General features: G+C 43.9%; 1 protein-coding gene across 1 annotated transcript; it reads right to left on the reverse strand.

Annotated features, from left to right (window-relative positions):
• Positions 1–10,335: 10,335 nt before the first annotated feature.
• HEY2 (hes related family bHLH transcription factor with YRPW motif 2) lies at positions 10,336–21,719 on the reverse strand. Its single transcript, XM_009092466.4, has 5 exons — positions 21,490–21,719; positions 20,221–20,299; positions 20,034–20,117; positions 17,375–17,456; positions 10,336–12,567 (listed from the first exon to the last, which is right to left on the reverse strand). The coding sequence occupies exons 1-5, from the start codon at positions 21,570–21,572 to the stop codon at positions 11,885–11,887; spliced, it is 1,011 nt and encodes a 336-aa protein (XP_009090714.1). The 5' UTR covers positions 21,573–21,719; the 3' UTR covers positions 10,336–11,884.
• Between the last annotated feature and the right edge of the window lie 432 nt (positions 21,720–22,151).

The raw sequence follows: 22,151 nt of genomic DNA on the forward strand, positions 1-22,151 counted from the left end.
CATCAATGTCTACAACTACCTGAAGTGAGGTGCCAAGGGGATAGAGCCACGCCCTTCTTGGTGGTGCTTGATGCAAAAGCACCACTGGAAGTAACGGGTTTGGCTGCCCTTCCCAGGGTGTGCCAGAGCCTAGGCTGCCCTCCACTGCAGATAGGAGTGTCTTTTGGGAAGGGCCACCACTATATTTTTTATGAAAAAGAAGCTTCAAGGACATTCAAAGGGAAGGGATCACCTTTGCTCTAAGGCAGAAAGCAAACAGACAAAAGGGCTGTTGTCACCCTATAAAGAAAATGTGCCACCAAATTATACTTAAATACCAGGTCCACAGGTTGCCACCCAAGGAATTACTGCATTCCTATAGCCGGCGGTTCTTAATAGTGGGCTGGACAAGTTATCAAGTCTCTCAGAGTGGGCAAGGGGAATGGCTCAGTGGATGTCCTAAGATCCTGAAAGTCACAATTATATGATTTCTTCCTGCACTTTCCCCTATAATCAACACTTTACCTGTTAATTAGAACTGTGTAGGGCTCTGAGATTCTTCTCTGCCTCTTTGATCTCAGTGAAATGCCTTACCAAGCTGATGGAAGAAGTTGCTGCTTTCTATGTCAGAAAATGATGGGCAATTTTTGAAGCAGCTAAAATGAATTTCAGGTGTTGACTGCCTTCCCAGAAAAGGCATATATATGGTTTTACAGAATAGGAACAAAATAAGCATTTCTTTTTGCTTTTACTCATTTTGTAGTAGGACATTTGCACACTCTTAGCAGTGTAAGTCCGGCTGTAGTCACCTGAGAAAAATAATCATATGTAAAATTTTAGAAACATGTAAAAAATGCTAGAATAGCTCTTGCACACAAAGAAAGAGTAGATTCCGATATTTTGTTAGGATTGCTGCATAATCTCTGAAGAAGCTGTCAAATGGCCTTCCAAATGCCTTTTCAGTCCAATGCCAGACTTGAAACTTGCCCTTGCATAGACAGCAAATATTCACCCAGCAAGGAGTAGTCACCAATCCTCTTGGCTTGGTGTCCTTACACGTCAGGTTCCACTGTGAGTAAAGGTGTCCTGGTCTGGGATGTAAAGAGCCCAGATCAATGTTCACCTTGAGCATGTGTTACTGTTACAGCAGCTTCTGGTTCCTTGCTCCTGGATCTCAGTGATGGAGGGAAGGAACTGGGTACTTGTTTTTATGTGGTAGAAGAACCATCCTTCCTAGAGCTTTTGTTGATATTTTTGATTTTCATAACAGGTAACTCATGATGCTGGCATGCTGAAGCCCCAGAAAAGGTGGGCTGTTTTACCCAGGACTGGCAGTGCAATCAAAAGCACATGATAGAAGTGATCTGGCAAGAGCAGAGGTATTTCAAACAAATATAAGATTATTAATAACACATTTTCGAAGTGTAGCTTAATTTGCTTCTCACTGTGGTAGATTTTGAGAGATACTGGCTCACAAATATTTTCACTTTCTTTTCTGTTCTTCGTCAAAAGGGCGACCAAGTGCTTTCCATGTCACAGCAAAGGTGTATGAAAATGAAATGCAGAAGAAATAAGAATTATAAGGAAGACAATACCTTAACTATAGATCAAGTTAAACCAGCAGCTGAGTCAACTTTTCTTTCTTGCTACCTCCTTTAAGTTACGGCCCTACATTAGTTCCACTTTGTAAGTTTTTTTCCAATCTTACATGAAGTATCTTGGCTGTAAGTGAACATTAAATTTTGCATGAGTTTTATACCTAGCAATTCTTTAGAAAATTAAAGTTCCCACTCTTTTTTACAGGCGTATTTTCTACTTGCCGTCATATTTCACTTCTGTTTGAAGGGCATAGAGTCATGCAATCGTTAGATTTATTTTGTTCTCAGGACATTCTCTTGGCCACTTTTCACCTTTTTGTCTGTTTTATTGTGGATATAAAAGAGTGCAACTCCGTGGTGTCCTCCCCAAGGCAACGAGCCTTTGCCTAGTGATGTAAATATTGTGAGAACACGCCACGAGGTGGCATCCCCGTCCTGTGTCTGCCGCCACCCGCCCGCGGTTCCCAGAGCAGCCCCTCCTCTGGAGGTGTCAGACTCAGTTCCCTAAGTTAACGTTGAGCCCGTTTCATTCCAATGATCTATAGAGCAATGAAGGACTTGTATTTGCTGATAAAGCAAATTTCATGTACAAATGAAGCTTTTATTAAGGCTAATCACTTGATAGTTTCTGAGTTGAATGCTACATATGGAAACTTTACAAGATGTCTTTAAACAATCTTAATATAGCATTAAAAAAAAAAAGTCACAAAGTATAATCAGGAGTGTGACTCGGACTCTATCACCTCATCCTGCCTGTGGCAATAATACTATGAGGACACATGTCATTAGCAGAGTGACAAAGAACCATGTGCCCCTGAACAGGTTCACCTCCACAGCCACTCTGTTGGGGTCAGCAACACCTCTGCTTTACACCTGCAGGTTTTGAACTGAAGGACATGCACAAAGTTTGTGCCAAGGTGAAGAAGGGAACCACAATTTCTGCATCCCAGGTCAGGTTACTGGGGCATCAGCTGCTCAAGGACACAAGATAAGGTCTGGTTTCATTCCCTTCACTTCTGCACGGATCCACAAGGCTGGTGAGCCATGGGAGCAGTCTGTGCTATAACATCAATGCTGTCACCATGGCAGTTAAAGGACACAAACAAGGCAAAGTGTTTATTAAACTGGTGGGGTGGAAGGAAAAACAAACCTAGAAGATGCTTTCAGGCACACAATCCTTTTTCCAGGCTTTTTTTTTCCCCCGTCCTATTATCTATTCCAATATTCTTTCTATATAATATTGATGTCATAAAATATAACTGTAAATTTCTTCCCAAGCTACAGATTCACTATGAAACACCTTCTGGACAATAAGATAAAAAAAAAAAAAAATATGACAACCTCACTGCACATCCTGCCAGGACTGTTCCCTGGGAACCACAGTTGGAAAATGTACTCTGAATTGTGTTTAAAGAGAAACTATTTTATGCAAGCCAAGGCAGTTTATTTAAGGTAATGTTATTGAAAGGCCAATACAGATTTAATTACCACTCCCAGATCTAGATAATACTGTCCAAGGACCATTTTCCAGCAAGTCCTTTTGCAGGAGCAGTTGCCATGTCTTATTAAGAAGTACTCTGATCATGAAATTATGAAAGCTCTGATCCTTTTAAAAGTCTGAGTTTTTCTCTTGCATGCTGCAAATCTGCTTTCTAGATCCTTTTTATACTGCCTTGTGGCTACAGTCAATCATTACCTTCTGCCTTTCCATGCTTTGTTTCCCATGTGCTCTTTTGAATAATCACACTTTAGTAAACTATATGAACAACATTATTATGTTGTGCCTAATTTTTGTCTTGCTAGCAGGAAAACAGAGCTGGGAGATTCCAGTTTTCCCCCTGAAGCAGGAAAATAATAACAGACTATAAATTGGTATTACAACACAGGCTCTGGCTGGTGGTGCTGTCTGCTGCATGTAGCTGGGAATAGCAACAACCCAGACAAAGACAAGGCAGCTGGGCTGATGGAGGGTGCCTTTGTGGCTGTCCATCCAAACTGCCCCTGCACCCTTTGCAAGGGATTTTTTACAGAAATTACAACTTTGTATTCCATAACTGGAAACTGCAGCTCTGCACAAGAGATCCAGCAAAATAAATGAAAAAACAGGAATGATCTCCCTGTCTGCTTAGATAAGAAGCACCTGCCTAGTTCTATCAGGATGACGTTTTGCAGTTTGCTCTTTCTCTACCCCAAGCCAGGCAGTAACTCTCAGTTTCAGATTTGTTGGGACTGTGGCCCTGGTTCAGTCAAAATGGAGCTCCTTGCTGTAGCCTGCCAGGGCTTTCATCCCTCCTACCACACTGCACTCATCTTCCCTTAAGTAACCAGGCTGAAGTGGAGTGTGAAGCACGTGAGAAGACAAATATGAGCTCCTCAGCTTCTGTCACCATGACTCTCCTGGCTGCTACAAGGCTCACAGGGAGCCTCTGTGCACATGCCAGACCCAGTCCTGAAGTGGTCTCTCTTGGGTTTACCATCCTGATCCCACTAAGTGTGTCTTTGGTGAGAAAGGAGTGGCTGGTGGTTCTGCTGTGGATTAAGGCAAAATCCAGGTATCTTAAAGATAAACCAGATATCTTAAAATCTCTTGTACCTACTGTTTATTACAGTTTGCTGATCCTCAAAAAAAAAAAAGTCCAAATGAATAAATGTAATTTAATGATGTCTACTTCTCTTCTGGCAGAGAGGAGTTACATTCAAAGGGGCTTTCCTTCCATGTCATCCATTATGCCATCAGAAATTTTCCTCCCTCAGTAGCATCTGGGCTCCAGGAGAGCTACTATCTTCTATTAACCGAAGGCTTATGGTAAAGTATATAAGCTTGAGTTAAAAGTGCTCCCAAGTTGATGATGACTTAGGAACTAGTCTTTCCCCTGGGGTCTGTGGTCTAATTAGACAAGATCAAGGACAAGTATTAATTAACACTATTCCCACTTTACAGGTGAGTAGCCAAGAAGTGATTAACAAATACGTTGTATTTCTCATGTATTTAAACACTCAAAAAGTAGCTTGACACCCAGAACATTTAAAAATCAGACAAAAATGCATCCTCTAAAGTTTTGGTCCTGTAGGGGGCTTGAAAATGTAAAGAATTTTGTTTATACAAATAATCACACTGAAGAGGAATAGTTCCTCTGTTTCCCTCAGAAGTACATCCTTAATTCCTTTGCAGGACAAGTGCTGAGTCATATTGGTGATGAACTGTAACACTGATTTTGAAAAGCAACAGGGACTGAAAAAGTCACGCATGTCAACAATAGCTAAAAAAATATCTCTAACATGCCTTGTTCTTCTTCACTTTAAAGGTTATATACAGGAGAAAAAGAGCTTTATTTCCCCCTTTTTTTCCTCCAGTTTGAACCCCAGGCACAGAAACACTCCACTGCAAAAGCTGGACATATGGGCAAGCAGGTCTTACATATTTATATTGAATTATTACTTCTCTTTTGTTTTGTTGGTGGCTACTGCTATTGGGCATCCTTGGGTTTTGACGGTCACATCAAAGGAGCGGCTCTGGCGTGAGAACCGGTCAAAATGAGCCAGATAATTAATGGATTTATTACTGAGGTCGGTTCCCATGATTGTCGGTGGGCAGCAGCCACTGCTGTGTCGTAATCCTCATTCTCTTGGTAAGGCACACACTGCCTTAAAAAGGTTTAATGATCCAATAGTGATTTACTAATGGGAATCTTTCTTGTCAGTTTAGCAGGCCTTGAAGGAGGACAGGGTGGCACATGAAGGTCAGTTTTCTGCAGTATCAAGAAATGGCTTTATTTGTTTTGTTTTGAGATTCCTGTTTGGCGCATTTTAATTCACTAAATGCAATAATAAATTGAAGGGTCAAAGTCATTGTTGCAGGGCAGGTATCAGATTCTTGATAACACGAGGAGGGAAGCAGACAGACATTGGCCAAAGTAGATTGAGGTTGAAGATCTGACATAATTATCAGAAAACATTCACTTCAGCTTCTGTGATTGAAAAAATTAAAAAGTGCGGTAAGAGGGACTGAAACAGCTTCATGAAACCGCAGGCTGGCAGCTGATCCTCGCCACCAGCCCCTGCCGGGGTGGCTGCCTGGTTTGCAAAGGTTGCATCCCCTTTCTGCTGGGAAAGGAGGGAGGGGGACAACCAGTGGGACAGCTGCCCAAAAAGAGGGCAGGGGAAGGAAAAGGAGAGGCAGCAGCTTCGCCTACACAGAGGGAAGGAGATGCTGTTGGTGCCCAAGGAGCCAGAGTCCCCGCCACTGCTCCCCCTTGCCACACTGGTGCCTCTTCAGAAAAACAAACCCCAGAAAAGCCAAGAAAAATAAACTTTCTTCTCCTCCACCAAAATACATTTAGAAAGCAAAAGAGGGAGAGAGGGTGGGGAGAAAAACAATGTTATTTTATTTTAGGGCTTGTATAATAAAACCAAGGGCTGTGCTGGCAAGTGACATTAAGAGCTATGTGAACAATCCACACTCAACAGACACACACAAAACCTTGTCCTGTTAGTCAAGTTGTGAAAGTGTGCCTTAAATGTTTAGCTTTTGTTTTAAACTCATCGAGGGAGAAAGTCCTTGTTCTCAAGAAAATTAAAGTAACTTTTCTCTCTGACATATGAAAAAAATACAGCATTCTGAGTAAAATCAAAAGGGGGAAAAAGTGTATGTAGGCCTTTACATAACTACTGTTTTATCTCCTTGGGTTTATATATTGCCTTGTATTCATTTGTTAGATTTTCACTTACCACATAGTAATATCCATGGGTATTCTTTACAGGTAAAACAGTTTCCTTTACATCTTCCATTGGGACACTGTTTCCTGGAGTGGTTGTAGAGGTCTTGCAGTTCACGTAGGCAGTGTTCGAAATTTCCTTGCAACCACAATTTCAGTGTTGCATCAAGGTATTTTTCATCCTGAAAACTTTCTTTGTAGAAGAGAAAAATCCTGAAAATGAACTGAGTGGGAAGCAAAATTCAGGCACTAACTCAGAAGACTTTCCTGTAGAATAAGTAATAGCATTGTTAAAACATTGTCTAAAACAATTAGCTTTGCTTGAATTCAATATTGGCAGTTGTACATCTGTAGAAAAGGAATCTGCCTCTTCAGACCTTGAAAGTAATTCAACCAGACATATTTCATTTCCCATAATCACTTCCTTTTGCTTCTGGTATTTGAGTATTTAGGGTACAACACTAATTCATGTGTCCCAGATTTACATTGCTACTATGAATGCAGAAAAATATGCCTTTAAAAACAAATTATATTGATGTCATCTTATAATCACCACCACTAAGTCAGAGCATTAAGAGGACTTCTAAAATTAATGCTGATTGAGGTGTTGACTGGTCTTACTTCAATGGAAGTGATAGATGATAATGCACTATCACCAAATGATTTTGATACTGTTCTATTGTTTCTTCTGTGAGGAGTCTGATTCTTTGAAAAAATTAGATCATATGTGAAAATATTATTAAGCTTCAAGTCCTCTGTCTCCAAAGATGATGCAAGATGGAGAGAAATTCAGTTGCCTGGCCTGACATATATCGTGCCTCTTAAGCAACTTGGATTTCCCAGGCATCTGCACAGGACTGGTAGTGGTGACACAGGACACAAGGGAGACCTACCCCCTCCAAAGTGATAGTTGGAGCCAAACTTAGGACATGGCAAACATTTAGACAAGCAAACTGAATGATGACTATGTGATTCTGTTTGCACATTCATAGCATTTTATAAGTTCCAGTAAAAGCAATTACCAGGATAAAAAAAAAAAATCAAAACCAAACACACCTTTTCCCAAAAAAAAAAAAAAAAATCACGTGTATTTTATGGAAATTATCTGTCAATTATCTGTCAAAATGTTATTTCATTTATAAATCAGGAGAGGTTTTGTTTACCCTTGAGTGGAGATCTCAGCATTTCTAGTACCTGCCTAGTGCTCCTCTGCTTATAATTTCTAGTTATGATCAGATGTGTTGCTGCACTCATTCCTTTGAGATTTGTACACACTAGTGTCTAAGTATTTGCTGTGTAAAATGATGAAGCAGAGAAATAGAGCACAAGTAGAAAGTTCAGTGTTGAGTAAAATTAACTTAGGTTCATGCAGTGGCCTCACACAGATGAAACTGGGATGCATGAAGTTTGCAAACAAAGCTATATCAATTCCTTCATCTTTTCTCAAAGTTGAGCAAAAATACCAGTTCAATCCCTCAGGTCCTCAGTTGTGTGATCTCAGGCTATCTGTGCCCACAGAAGCAAATGAAAAATGAGGCTGGTGACTACCGAGCTGGTGAAATCCACTTCACATATCAGTATTTTCTTATTTTGTATCTTTTGACAACAAAGGGGCTTGTGACCTGTTGTAAAGAAGAGATTCCTCGTTTACAGTAGCTCTAAGAATTTGGCAAAATCCATGTTCGAGGTTTATCTCATGGCATCCTGATTGAAGTACCATCTTTCAAAACAGCTGCAAACATTTTGAAGGGTCACACTAAGGAGGCAGCAGCATAAACTGGCACCTCCTGGCAGTTGTTCAGGCAGAGGTAGTCACAGATGGTTTTTTTACTTTGAATATATGCATTCAGCCCTCGGCCACAGTAGCCGGTTTTTCTTCTAGGCAATACCTAATGCCAGATTTCCTCCACTTGCAATCACTGCAAAGAGAGGACAGGCAGCACTGCCTCTCAGTTGCCTGTCTCCTCTCTAGGGTAATAATCTTCTCTCAGCAGCCTAAGTGCTTTTTATTTGCATTGCTGAGGGCTAAGGTTTCGAGCCTGCTAATGCTGAGTGACAGAATTGGTTTTCAGTTTTTTCCTTTTAAGAAAAACATTCTAGGAAATTGCATAACCTGCTTTGATCCTCCTGATAATTGGAATTTAAAGTTGCAAACCCACCCAATGAAAAGTTAGTCAAAGCTAACTGCTAACTGTTGAACAAGCAGCCTGACTTGTGTTCTTGTAGTAAGTGCTATGATCTACTCTTAAATTATATAAACTACTATTACTATTCTTCATCCAGGTCCATTCCTCATTGAATGCACAATAAAGATAGAAAGGGCTGAAGTAAAGTTGCACGTGCACAGCCTAACTTTTGCATCTTGCTTATGCCAAGGAAACAGCTTTCCCTTACTCTGTTTTAAAAACTGCATAGATGCCTTCAGCTCTGACCTGTTAGCACAGCTACAGCCAAAGCCACCAGAAGCTATTGCCCTCTCATGTCTTTCCAACTGCACATGTGAGATATGTGTCTTTGTCGTTAATTTCTCACCTGGAAAATCTTCATCCACTCTCAGAGAGGTAACATTCCCAGCAGCCTAGGAATAAGCAGGCATGAAGGATGAGCTCCTCATGTCCTCTAGGTGATTTGATTCAAACCAAACCAAACCAGAAGACAACACAGAAATAGTGGAGGCCAAAAGCCAACACAACAAGAAATAGTGGAGAACAAAAGCCAATACAACAAGCAATAGAGGACGCATCAGCCACTCATGGATTTGGCCTGTTTTTTGAAAGTGAAAATGGGATAGGCACAAACAGGCTGTACAAATCTATCAGTGGTGTGTACCTAACCAGTGTCTTTTCGAACTGCCTATTTTTAGAACAAGGCAGAATATTGCATTTTGGGAAACAAATGATGTTTTGAGGTACATCAATTAGATTGAAGTGGTGGATGAGGTGGAACCAAGTCAGTGGGTGCCTATTTTTAAGGTGATACATGCCTCAGAGACCTCCTACTAGGGTCTTCGAGGGCAAGTTAATAGTTAATAGCTTACTGTGAAGTAGGGCTGTGATCTGCTCTTTCATGCAAATAAACCCCACTTTTTATCTACCAGCCACTAATGCCCTCTTTTTTCTTGAAAATACACATTTCAAAAGTAGTGATACCTCATCTGTACACTGCTAAATATGCTGGAACAGCAGCACAGCATTTCTGCCCTTAATAAAAAAAAGTCGGATTTTCCCCAAACAATACTATTTCAAAGAATATCAAGGTTGATTAACAATGTAGGGGTTACAAGACTTCTTCCCCCTCTTTTGCCCATTTTTTCAGGTGAATGACAACCCCTCCTCTCTAATGTGCCAGAGACCAGCTAATTGAGGCAAGGATGAGTTCCAGGTTTAATATTTGGGAGAAAGGATGATATGGGAGTGAGCCACTGAGGCTGCTGAGGCTTTTGATGACAGGTGAAGTGTCTGTCTGGCTGTGGTGTGATCCCCTTTTTCTGTGCCTCAGTCTTGCAGGCTGTTATTTCAGCATTCAGACATGTAAGACTGTGTCCTCATCCTTACAAAGAGAGCTTTCCATACTTTCCACAGAGGGGCTTAGCAGGTCTGATGGAACAATAGCAAACCCTTGCCTCAGTGAGAACGGTCAAATTAGAAGACCACAACTTGTAAAAACGACCTTCTCTCATTCCATATATTTATGGATTTATTAATTATGTCATTGGGTTAACACTTTCACCTTCTAAACCCTATGGAAAGCTGAACCTAGAAACCTCAATGATTTTCGGGGCTCTCCAGGATGAACAGATATGCTTGCATCATTAAGCATACCATCAATGCAGAGCCAGTTTGCAAGCCTGAAAACCAATGCTGCTTTGCTGTTTTTCCCTGCCTATTCCAGAGCACACTGGAGAAGGTGGGTTTCCTGGCAGAGCAAGGGGAGCAGAAGAGTACAGAGCAGCCAACAGGCTTGTTATCAGGGGCAGAAAACAACTCTGAGTCCACAAGTATTCTTCAAAAGCAAACAAATACTGCAACAAATAATCCATAAAACGCAGTCAAAAAGGACTTCATTTAATTAGTGATATGTAAAGACTTTTGCATAGAAAAAAGGTTAACAAAGTAATGCATAAAAGACCGACTAGGTACAGTATTTTTAAAACAAATATTTTAAAGTATATTTTGCATAATGTTTAACATTTTCAATGCTTATTGCTTTCTCCACACAGCAGAGAAATCAAGTGCATAATAGTACATGCTGTGTTTTATTTTTATTTTCTTTTTTTTTTTACATAAAATCTCTAGTTCTTGACTGGTTGTATTAAAATACTTAGGTTATTTTAAGTCACTGTAATAAAAAAATGAAAGCAAACCATTTTATGCAGCACTAGTTATCTGGGTATTGACAAAATAATTTACTCACATCCCATTAATACATTCATTTTGGTTTGGAATCAAACCCACATTACAATGTTGGCATGTTAATAGCCAATTTAAAAGTCGTCCCTACCATAACTTCATTCATACCCAGAGTGATCATTCTCCCCGAAGTTGATAGTGAAAAGAAGAGGGATTTTGCACTGAATTGGCTTTGGACAGTGAATGTCCAAATACAACTAAATAAGTTAAGTTGAACTCTTACAACACTGAATCTCTTGTATTGGCATGAATCAACTCCATCCAAGAGTGCACACTTTCAATAGGTGGCTACTTCTGGGTGCATGACAAATTCACTGTTTGTGCAGATAGGAGCTAGCACCAAGTTTAAGCCAAAAAAATGGGTGCCTCAGGGCTCACAGGCAATGCTGAAACGTTCATTAATCCCAGCACTGATAAGATAATTGCTTTTGCCAATGCTATGCTAGACGTCACAATTTGGCAAGTCTGTACAAAGAAAGTGAACTAAGCGAGAACTAGGCCTGTCAAACTAAACATTCTTCCTCGGCAATCTTTTGGCTAAAAAAAACTCTTTCCTTCAAGAGCATGATCTGCCCTGGAAAAGTATCCTAGTTCTGGAGCGGAACACAGAATTTCACCTCTCTCCCATACCATATCCATACCTGTGCAATGTTATTTGTTTTAGCAGAACACACACACACATATATATATTTATTTATTATTTTTTCAATGTCAGGCACTTATGAAACTGGAGCTCCTTTTCTAGCATGGGGAGACTTGGTAGATGCAATCGCTCACCCCTCTGCCAAACAAGGATGCATAGCTGGAGAACTATTAGTTCTAACGTCTACGTATTCCTACGCATGTTGCAGGAAACCTCTACATGCCGATATGGTCACACTGATATGAAAGCCATTGCTGCTCCCTCAGGGTGCCTCCAGCAAGACAAACGGAGAAGAAGAAGGTGCCTCCCCATGTCCTGTCGGCCAAGGGCAGTGAGGAAGGATAATCGCGCGGTTCCTCGCTGGGCTGGCCGGCACCGCTCAGGCCCTTCGGGCGAGGGCTGAGCAGGGAGGACACGGCGAGTGCCGAGGCTGGGGCTGGGGATGGCGGGCTCGTGGGTGTGAGCACATGCACGTGTGCTGACAGGGAGAGGAGGGAGCTGCAGTGGGAAGAGGTGTGTGTGGCCGGGGCGGGGAGGGACTTAAAAGGCTCCAACTTCAGTCCCCCAGGGTCGGTAGGGTTTCGTGCCGCCGCCGGTGCCAGCCTGCTGAGGGCTGGCAGTGGCTGACACGGCCAGCGGAGGGGTGATGGCGGTGGCCGCGGCCACGGCAGCGGCGGCCGCGCTGGGGGGGAGCATGGGGAAGGTGCCGGTGAAGGACAGGGGGAAGCTCTGGGCTGCAGCTGTGGCTGCTGCTGCCGCGGCGTGAACAGTGGCTGACAGGGACAAGAGGGAAGTAGAGAGAGGAGGGACACAGGGAGCGATGCTGCCAGCCGAGGGGACTCTGAGGGCGGCATCGGCGTGGGCGAAGGTGGCCGTGAGCAGGGCGGAGCCGTGAGGGGGCACGTCCGAGGAGAGTCTGCATGGGGCGGCGTCGGAGGCGTGGAGTCCATTCGGCTGCAGCAGAGCGGCCGGGAGGTGGTGGAAAGCGGCTGCCCAGTGGTGAGGGTGCAAGGGGTGGTGGTGGTGGTGGACCATGGAGGAGGTCATGGCAGCAGCTTCCCTCTGAGAGGCGCAGGTGCTCAAGTGGGACACGAGTCTAACGCGCAGCGGGTCGGATGTGTCGAGACCTTCCACCGAAGTCAGGTACCTCGCGACTTCTGTCAAGCACTCCCGGAAACCGATGCTCATGAAATCCATGGCCAGGGAATGGGCGTCAAAATAACCTGCAAGGGGAGGGCAAAATACGTGTTGAATGTGGAGCTAGCCAACCCAGTCCTGGCTCAGCCACCGCATTTCCCGTTTGCCATTTGTGGGTTAAGATGTGCAACAGAAGTTTGTTCTCTGGTCTGTAAATGATCTGTGTGACCATCCCTGTAATGTAATAGGCTGCAGTTGTTTATGCAGACAATATACGAATGAAAAGAAGTAAGTCCATAAGACACTTAAAACATGATGCCTCTCCTGAAATTGCCCAGCAAGCTGCTGCAGTGCAGTGTTGATCCCGTACGTGTGAATGAGATGGCCATCCACACAAAGAAACAGGCTGGAGATCAGAGAGCTTGCATGTACTACCCTGCCTTTTCTTCCCTACACTGGCATTCATCCTAATGCTTTCAAACTATTTCTTGACATTGTGAGGTAGTTGTTGTAGCTGCTGCCGGGGTCCCATCTACTTCACAGAGTCATTAAGACAATATGACATACGGTGTTGCTTAACTACAAACAAAAAACATCTTGTGATGACTCTGCACACACACAATAAAAAGCTTTACTGAAAAAACGTTTTATGTAATGCCATCTCTAATTTTGAGATGGAAGACTGACAGTCATATGGCCCATGAGGTATTTCAACAAACAGCAACTGGAGCTACATAGGCTTGGGACAAAAAAGCATTTGAAAAAAAAAGTTTTATTAAATGCAGATGAAAAGATACTCCCTTTCTAAAAGGGTTGAGAATAAAATCTTGCATTTAACTTGCAGCTCTTCAACCACAAAAACCCATTCCACTTTTTGGAATTTTCCTATTTTAGTTTAAATGTTGTCTCCATGGGGGAATAATATCCTATCCACACCCAAGCTGGCACGGTGTTTTTCCTCTCACTTTCAATGAAAATTTTTAGGTATGCATGACTGTGATGTGTGTCAGTATATAAAGATCAAGTGCCCCTCTTATGGTGGAACGTGGCAGCAATGCCTTGTACTCTCTCATGAAATAATCTTGGCCTTTCTGAAAAATGCTAGCACTTCAGATGGCTTTTTTCATTTTAATCAATTTTCAGGCTAGAAAGAAGTGCTTCCACCACTGCATGCCCTCATTACAGAATTAACTCAGGCACATTTATCCACGTTGCTCCAAATCCCCTGCCCGCTATACACTCCATCTTGCCAAATCACGACGATGCTTTTGCTGCAAGTCTACTTCCTTATCTGAACCTGAGTGAAACTCTGGCTCAGCCAGCAGATCAACGAGCATGAGGAGTTGAGGACTCCTGTCTACAAGTGCTGACACCTCACAGCTCTCTTCCTGATGGGTCCACTGCGACCAAAGGTTTGAGTGAACTCCTGAGAAACAAAGGCCAGGCATGCCAGCAGCAGTGAGATAGCAAGGCACCTTCTTGGGTGCCAGTCAGCCTGGCGTGGGGACTGCTTCTGTGCCGGAGGCTCCAGGACCTCCAGCAGCTTCAGAGGGGCTGATGCACAGCCAGAACCACTTCCCAGCCCTGGCCACGAGTCAGCCAGCTTGGGAGTCCTGAGAGCACTCAGCTCAAGCCAGGGCTTCCCAGCCTCCCTCTCTCCAGACTGGAAGAGATGTGGGGGATGTGGTTGTCACCAGCTTCCCCTGAGTCTGAGCTGCTGGCTCTGTGACAAGCCATCCCAAAGCCCTGGTGATCCTGGCTCCCTTTCAGTCTCCTATGGTGGCCGAGGCATGAAAACAGAGGCTAGATGAGATCTGGGACTCCCAGGCTCCATTATATTTTGATGGTTATCTTTTCCCGGTTTCTCCTTCATCAGCTTCTCCCTTCTGAGAGAGACTTTAAAATGTTGTTTCTCATTTCTTTCCCAACCCACAAACATCCTCCACCATGTGCACATGCCAGTGTTTTGTAGTGAATAGGAACTCTTGGTTTTGCCTCATCTGTCCTGGTAACCCACCTGTGCTGCACACAGATCACTTAAGCTACATGAACGCATGCACTGACCCAGGTGTCACTCACTCAAGATAAATTTGTGTGAAGCTTCAATAAAAGACACTGAGTTCTCTGCAAGCAACTCACTGTTGACTTGCAATATCAGCAAAAAGCCCTGGCCTTAGGCCAAAATAATAGCTCAACAGGAGACTGTCCACAGAACTGTCCACACCTGCATCAGGGTGGTGGAAACACAGAGTCTGCACAGGACCTGAGAGGCATCTGCCTGCCTGCCCAGGCAGCTCTGAAAAGCAGAGAAGGGGCAGAAGCAGTTGGGTTTCTTTCCCGCAGTGCCCACCTCAGGATCAGTGTGCTGAGCGGTGGCCAAGCCCATCCTGACTTGCCAAGTCCCACCCGTTCCCCATCATGGATGTCCTCCTTTCTGTGTGAGGAAGAGGACAGTCCTCAATGCAGGGCAGCATATGGGTATCAGTACCCATTTCTCCTTTCCGCAGTAATAAGTGTTTGCCCCTGGTAAAACTCATTTTTTTTCTGATACAAAAAAAACCCCTCTGGCTTACAAGATGAATTACAAAGAGGGAAATAAATGCAAATAAAACAAATATCTACTTTAAAAATACTCTAAGAAATTATGTTTAAAAGTGTTAGATTGCTAAGTAAAGCATTAAGCAAGCAGGAAATGCAGGCTTAAACTTTGCCCAGTACTCATTCTCAAACCTCTTTTTCTTACAGTTTCTTAATCTGTGCAGTGAGATTACTCTTATCTCTAGGACAGAAGGAGCAGATAAAGTTGTAGTATTTGTGAAGCGATCAGGTATTATTGTGATGGGCCACCCACTGTGGATCATGGTGTGAAAGGCAGTTGCAGAAATAAGCCTGCATTGCCTCTCCCCGCACAACACTTCATCCTTTCCCGCGCTGCCTCAGCTGTACTGGTGTCAGCTGGGGCAGGAGAGACATGGAGCAGAGACCAACCAAGTAAGAGAAAGACTGCAAGACTTGGGACAGCTAGCAACATCCAGTTTGTCCAATTGGAGCCAGAGGCTGGGCTCCACCAACATGTCTCTCTGCCTCATAGCTCCCATCCCAGGCATTTCATCCCCTGCCCCACTTGGCCACCTGACCTGACCCATTTATAAAAAAATCCCCTGCATACTTTTTTTGGGCGGGGAAGCCAGGGAAGGAAGCTTCCTGATAAATGAGGTCTCCATTTGGGTTCACCCCCTGGCCGTCCCGCTGTCGGTGCAAACACTGGAGGGGTGGAAACACTGCAGCAAACACTGCTGCAGCTCCTCAGAGGAACAATATGCAGTGTGACGTGGGGGTCAGGCTGGAATAGCTGAGCCACACGTTGTGTGGGGAGGAAGAAGCGAAACAGCCACCACTCCCCTCTGCAGCCAAGCACTGCGTGCTCCATGCACCAAGGGAGGTAGAGCTTGTGGAACACCAGCACACAGCTACACACTCAGAGAAGGCACCATCACTCAGACACACAGAGGATCCGAATCACCTCAGTACAGACTGCACAACCATGATCAATTCTGGAGTTCCATAACTTTCAAGAGTGTATCTTTAGCAACTACAGTGCTTTCTCAAGGAATTTTTACATATATATGTTAAACTTCTTTTAACATTTTGTACATTTTCTGAGGAATCAAGAGACATGTCTGTTACCTGATGGGCGATAGAACTCCTTTCATCTCTTATCAAACAAGTTACCCAGAAATTTCAAGCTTAAATGGACTCCTAGAAAAAACTCCTTAACGCCTAGAAAAAAGATGTGTCAGCTTGGTGTTAATTTTCACAAATAACAGAACACCAGCCTTTAACGTGCTTTTCTATAGCCATCTGCTGTTAGGCATGCACTTATTCCGAGCTGAGTTTTTAATTGCTGCAAGGTACGGAGAGGAGCATAATTCAGTCATGCACTAAAAACTTTGGTCAAAAAAAAAGTAAGAGAGACAAAGCAGCAGTTTCTTTTCTAGCCTTTACCTATATGGCACAGTGGGTGAGTGAAGAATCAGCTGGTTTCCATTACAACAATTCAAAGCATGATCACGGTTGATGGCACAGGACATGGGACCATTCTTATGGAATGCCAGCAAGTTTTTCGCTCCAAATAAGTTCCAAAATCATGACTACACAGAACACCTCGTGGGTGGCTGAAACCATTTGGCCTCCAGCCTTGGGACTGTCAGCTTGCACAAGCGAGGTACGCTCGACTCCCAGCACTCAGCTGATCTAATGGGTCAGCGAGTGCAGCTACTGCGTCATGCCAGCACCCATTAACAGGGAGCTATGCCAGCCTCTGACACACAAATATAGCACAGAAATGTGAGTGCAGAGAGCATTGCCTGCCTACCCACTTTACCAGATACCTGGAGCTGCACAGAGCAAGACTGGGTTTTGTTCTGGTGAATGAGATGGTCTAACCTGGAACTGAAAAGTCTTTCCAGAACAAAGAAAATATTTAAACATAAAGTTCTTCTCCATTCACTTCCTTCGGTATAGCAGCTCAATAATGAGGTTTAGCATCAGGTTTTTTGCTACACAATTGTTGCCACAAACCTCCTGTTTATGTTTGGTGTTTGTGTATTTGTTTTGTCTCCCTGCGCAGATTTCAGTGCTCTTTGGAAACCCCAAACAAATCTCTGACTGGGCTGCCTGTGAATGAAGCCTTTACTCCCACAGTGTTATGAAAGCAAACACAAGCCCAGGGTCAAGTGCTTCTTTTGTCCCAGTAGCTCTTTCCCACGAGTTCAGCCCTGCCATTAGCATTGATTTCCAGTCCTTTAATCTGGAAACGCCTATCACAGCTCCTCAAAGCAGTTTTTGATGAGATTTCCCCAAATATTAGAAAAAAATTTGTTGGCTCCTTACCTTTCCCTCCTGTTGCCTGCAGCATCTTCAGATGATCCACTGTCATTTGCAGTATTTCCGCTTTTTCTAATTTGGCAGATCCCTTTGAGATAAGAGACACATATAAATAAAGGCTTATGAGTACTAGAAACTTCAATTTGATATACTTTCCACTGAGCTCAGCCTTATGGTTTCAATTTCCCCTATCATTAGGATATTCTCTGCTTAATTCTTTCATAAGCATCTGCTTCCCAGACTTGGTCTAAGGACTAATACCATCTCCCTAATTTCCCTTTATTAGGGCTATACCTCAGCACAGCTCTGGCCTTGAAGGTAGTGTAGAGATGACATCTTCAAGAAATGAGAGAAATAGGTAACTTTCTGGACTTCCTTTTGATCAACAACAAATGCAAGTGGAGAGCTGACAGGAGGGGTGTGTGGCCACAGATTAGGACCTTGCTGCAACGTTACTTTTTGTGCTATTACCGGTAGGTGTCCCTGCGGACACACACCCAGCACTGTCCCTCTCTTCGTGGCCTGTTAATTTGCAATGTGTCATTTAGTTGTTGAATATTCCATTCTCATTTTTTGACTGAAAAAACTGCTACACAGCCCACAGTATTTTAAGTTAGTGAGAGGTCTACTTTGCAAAGACTAAATACTGCAAAAGAGTGTAGCTCCTCTGTCGGTAAAAATCTTTTCTGACACTAAGAGTGGCTCACAGGGCTACAAGAGATACTGGAAAAGTACAAAATAGAACTCAAAAGGTAGTATTGATATATTATTGTATAAACAAAACTATTTTGCTTGGTAGCATTCTCTTGGATATCTGGAAAACACCCAGACAACACAAATGTTATTCCAGTGCAAGAGATCATCCCTTGGCATCAGTTAAAATCAGGGCCATACAAGCTGCAGCCACCAGCAGATCGCATCCTGCCAGCCAATTTTTTTCTCTTGTTTATCATCTGGGCCACCTCACTGTCTTGGCCAGCTTCACCCAGGTTGCACATTTTTGAGTTGGGCAAAGCTTGCTTGGCGCTATGCAGTCATGCTTCAGAGCGCTCATCTCTGCCACATTTGGGAGTAGCACGGTGGCTTGGGAAGGGAAGGAGGCGGAAGCGAAACTAAACCTCCAACTTGGAAACTCCAGTGAGCTGAATGTCAAGGAGCTGGGCAAGGACTGATGACTTTGTCCTTGGCATATTGCAGGAAAATGGTGGGACTTTCTGATTCAAATACAGCACATGCTCATTTTTTATGGCAGTGCCTTTTTTTCAATCTGCTTATTGCTTTCAAAGTACCAAGGCTGATGTGCGTGTGAATTTTTTGTCAGAATTCCCCGTTTTACATGCAGCTACATCCTGTAGCTTTCTCAGACTTCATCTTTTCCACAGACACAGTACAAGCTGTCTCAGTGAGAGTGACTAATAGCTAAAAACTGCATGGTGCTGGGTAATTTCCAAAGGCTCTGTAGGACTTGTTTTATAATGTTTGTGGTTTTCAAGAAATAAACAATAAAATGGGACAAACAACTGTTGTCTCTTGCCCCTGTTTATCTAGCTGAAAATATCCCTGTCACTGTATTGCCAGAACCAACGGAAGGGCACAGTGACAACTACCAGTTACTAAAATTCATATTGCAGGTGACACAAGTGATGCTCTCAACCAATACTTCAAATTTATTTTTTCCAGTCAGCTTTTGCTCAGACCAGGGATGAAATAGGCCTAACAGAGTGCGGTGTTTGCCACGTAGTTACCACTTACATTCAGCACCTCCTAATCTTGCTCTCAGATTTTACTTTCTGGGTTTTTTTTTACTATTACAAAGAAGTCAGGTTATTTATTTTCAGATGTTTCATTTTTATTGAAACAGTGTCAGTTGCACACATCCATCAATCTTCAGACACTTCTAGCAGTCCAAAAAATAAAATTCAAGATATGGAAAAAAAAATATTTGAATGGAAAAACCAAAATGCCTTTTTTTTTTCTTTTTAATGAAACATTGTATTCTAGTCTCTTGGTCTGTCATTTCATGACCAAGGAACTGAGCCAAAGTTAACTGGATCCTTTCAGACTTCCTACTAAATACTTTCTCACCAAAAGTCTGAATATATCACTGACTTCACTAGCTGACAAACACGGGCCTATTCCAACTCCTAATGCACTGGTTTTAAAGATTAATCTTAAAACATGAATAATTCAGACTGTCTGTTCCCTTTTCAGGAAACTGGACTGATTTCGCTTGCAACGGAAAGTATAGATTTGAAAAAAAAAAGGTCTGTTAAAATAGCAGCAAAGTAAATTATATATAAAGATTTAGACAGAAAGCTAATTTACATACAGGTTTGGGGAGTTGTGTTGGGTTTGTGTATTTTTTTTTTTTTTTTAATTTGGAGTAAAGCACATTTTTAATGAAACCACTACTGGAATTCATCGAAAGAACAGAGGCAACATGAACACAGTTACCCTTAAGGGAAAAACAAGCCAAAGAATGGAAATGTTTTTCAGCCTTATAATGAATTATGTTTCTAATAGTTTTGCCACAACAAAGCATTTTATTGAAATGCCTGCTTTGTGCCAGATCAGGACACATACAGTATTATTTTAATGAGATTTACAAGAGAACTAACATTGCCAGATGAGATACAGAATTTATACTTAAAAAAAAAAAGCTTACTTGTTTTTCAAAAGCAGTTGGCACAAGCCGCCTCAGCTCTGATAAACTGTTATTTATACGATCACGGCGCCTTTTCTCTATAATCTATTCCCAAAAAAACAAAACACATTAAGTTTATAAAAATGAAGGGCAAAATCACAGCACATATGCAAATTGTCAAATGCAAAAATAATTGAATGAAACATACCCCTCTTCTTTTCTTTCTGGCCATGATCTGAGATGTTGTTGTTGGGGAATTTGATCGAATGACAGAACTATTACTTTGCCTGCGAAACAATAAAAGTACGTCAGGTGTTGCACAACTTGACACCGCTCTTAGAAGACACCTTAGGTCACCATATTACGTATGCATAGTCCCTCTAATGCCATTTTCAATGCTTTTAAGATGTGCCTTGCATTGCACAGTGTTTTTGAAGACAGCAATGCATTTCAGTTTTGACTGCCCCAGCATACATTTTGAATTGACATTTTGAATTTTCCAGCACTCTGTAGGAAATAAAGTCCTTTTCTGTAGACAGTTCACTATCCAGCGCAGATTTCATTTTCTTTGCATGTAAAGTCCTGCCTACCAAGTGGAGGCTGAAGAACCAGGCCCAAATCCACATGAACCATCTCTATATGGCAACAACAGTGGTGAGTGGACATAGACGATGACACAACCTCTGTCAGGCCTGCTGGGTTTTGACGTTGCTGCCCATTGCTACAGTCATACCCTACAGTCATACCCTACAGTCAGTAGGTGGTCAAGTACGATGCCAGGTGCCCAGCCTGGCTCTGTTGCATTATCCAGGAGCAGAATTCAAAATCTGTTTTTAAAACTATACTACCCACAAGTACAAAGTTGCTCTAATTTCATCATAAGCGTGTGGGAAAAAAAAAAAAAACAACAGTATCCTTTAATACTCATTTAGCCACTGATGAGGACGAGATAGAGCTCTGGTGCATGAACTTCTAAACTGGCAGGAGAAGCTCTGAAGCCCTTCAGCGTCCCCGCAGCGCGCCCAGCCCGACCCTCCCTGGGCAAACACCACTTGCTCGCCCTCGGCTCGCACGGCGGGTTTGCTGAAGTTCAGCTGCTGAGGATCCCTGCTTACTTTCCACGGCTCATTTCCCACTGGCGCCGGTTCCCTTAGGTTGTTCGGCCTGATCAGGAGCGGTTTTGGAAAAGGTCTGATTGCAAATGGCAAATTAAGCGGAGCTAATGAACCGCAGCCCGGTGGCTCACACAGCTACTGGAGTGCTGCGAGTAATTTCGAGGCTCGCGCAGTCCAAGCGCGGGGCTAATTTTTGGTGGGCTATGTGCGAGCTGCCAGCTGACCTGGAGGGGGATATAACACCTCTGACCTCAGGGGTCGCCGCCCCCCCACCCCCATCCCAAGGGGGTGTCCAGGTCTCCCCCTAGCCCTGCCCCAGCTCGGGGCGCACCCGCACGCGTCCCCGACGGTGCCCCACTTACCCCGAGTAATTGTTCTCGCTACCCACGTCTATAGTCTCGTCCATATCGCTGTCTGAGGTAGTTTCTTCGCACGGTCGCTTCATCGTGTGCACGGCGCAAAGATAAATAAATCCGGGGGGGGATGGGGGGGGCTCCGGGCACGGCACAGCTCGGAACAGCACGACTCCGTACCGCCAGCAGAGGAAACCCTCTCTGAGACGCTTTCCCACGCCGCGGCACAGCCTCAAGCCCGACGGCCCGCCCCCGGCAAGGCCCGCCCTGCCGAGGGTGACGGGCGGGGGCCGCCCACCGCCGGGGTGCGGAGGCGTGCGGAGGAGCGGGCGGCCGCCTGCCTGCCTGGCGGGGTCTCTGCCGCCCTCGGCTCACGGCAGGCAGGGAGCGGAGCCGGCACGGGGCCAGGGAGGGAGGGGTACGGGGTTCCGAGCATCCTCAGAGCTCGCCCTGCGGGGAGAAGGAACAGTACTGAATTCCCAGCCCTCCGATGCTGCCGGAAAAAGAGGGGTGGCCAATGTCGCCCCGCTGTCCATCTCTCACCGGGCATTTGGGACGATCTTGCTCCCCTCCACCAGTAGCACACGAGCCGGATCAGCCCCCTGCCCAGTGCTCCAGAGTCCCGGGAGGTGGCAGCAGGCCCGGTCTCCCTTCTTGCGGTGCCGCGAGTT

The sequence above is a fragment of the Serinus canaria genome, chromosome 3 (assembly GCF_022539315.1).
Source record: "Serinus canaria isolate serCan28SL12 chromosome 3, serCan2020, whole genome shotgun sequence".
In the NCBI taxonomy this organism is placed as follows: Eukaryota; Metazoa; Chordata; class Aves; order Passeriformes; family Fringillidae; genus Serinus; species Serinus canaria.

What these genes read in the sequence shown, in the direction of transcription:
- HEY2 (XM_009092466.4), bottom strand. Translation starts at nt 21,572, where the DNA reads ATGAAGCGACCGTGCGAAGAAACTACCTCAGACAGCGATATGGACGAG. An exon ending in AGCGAGAACAATTACTCGGG is followed by an intron (nt 20,300 to 21,489) that starts GTAAGTGGGGCA and finishes ATTGTTTCGCAG; the next exon opens with GCAAAGTAATAGTTCTGTCA. An exon ending in GCAGGCAACAGGAGGGAAAG is followed by an intron (nt 12,568 to 17,374) that starts GTAAGGAGCCAA and finishes CTCCCCTTGCAG; the next exon opens with GTTATTTTGACGCCCATTCC.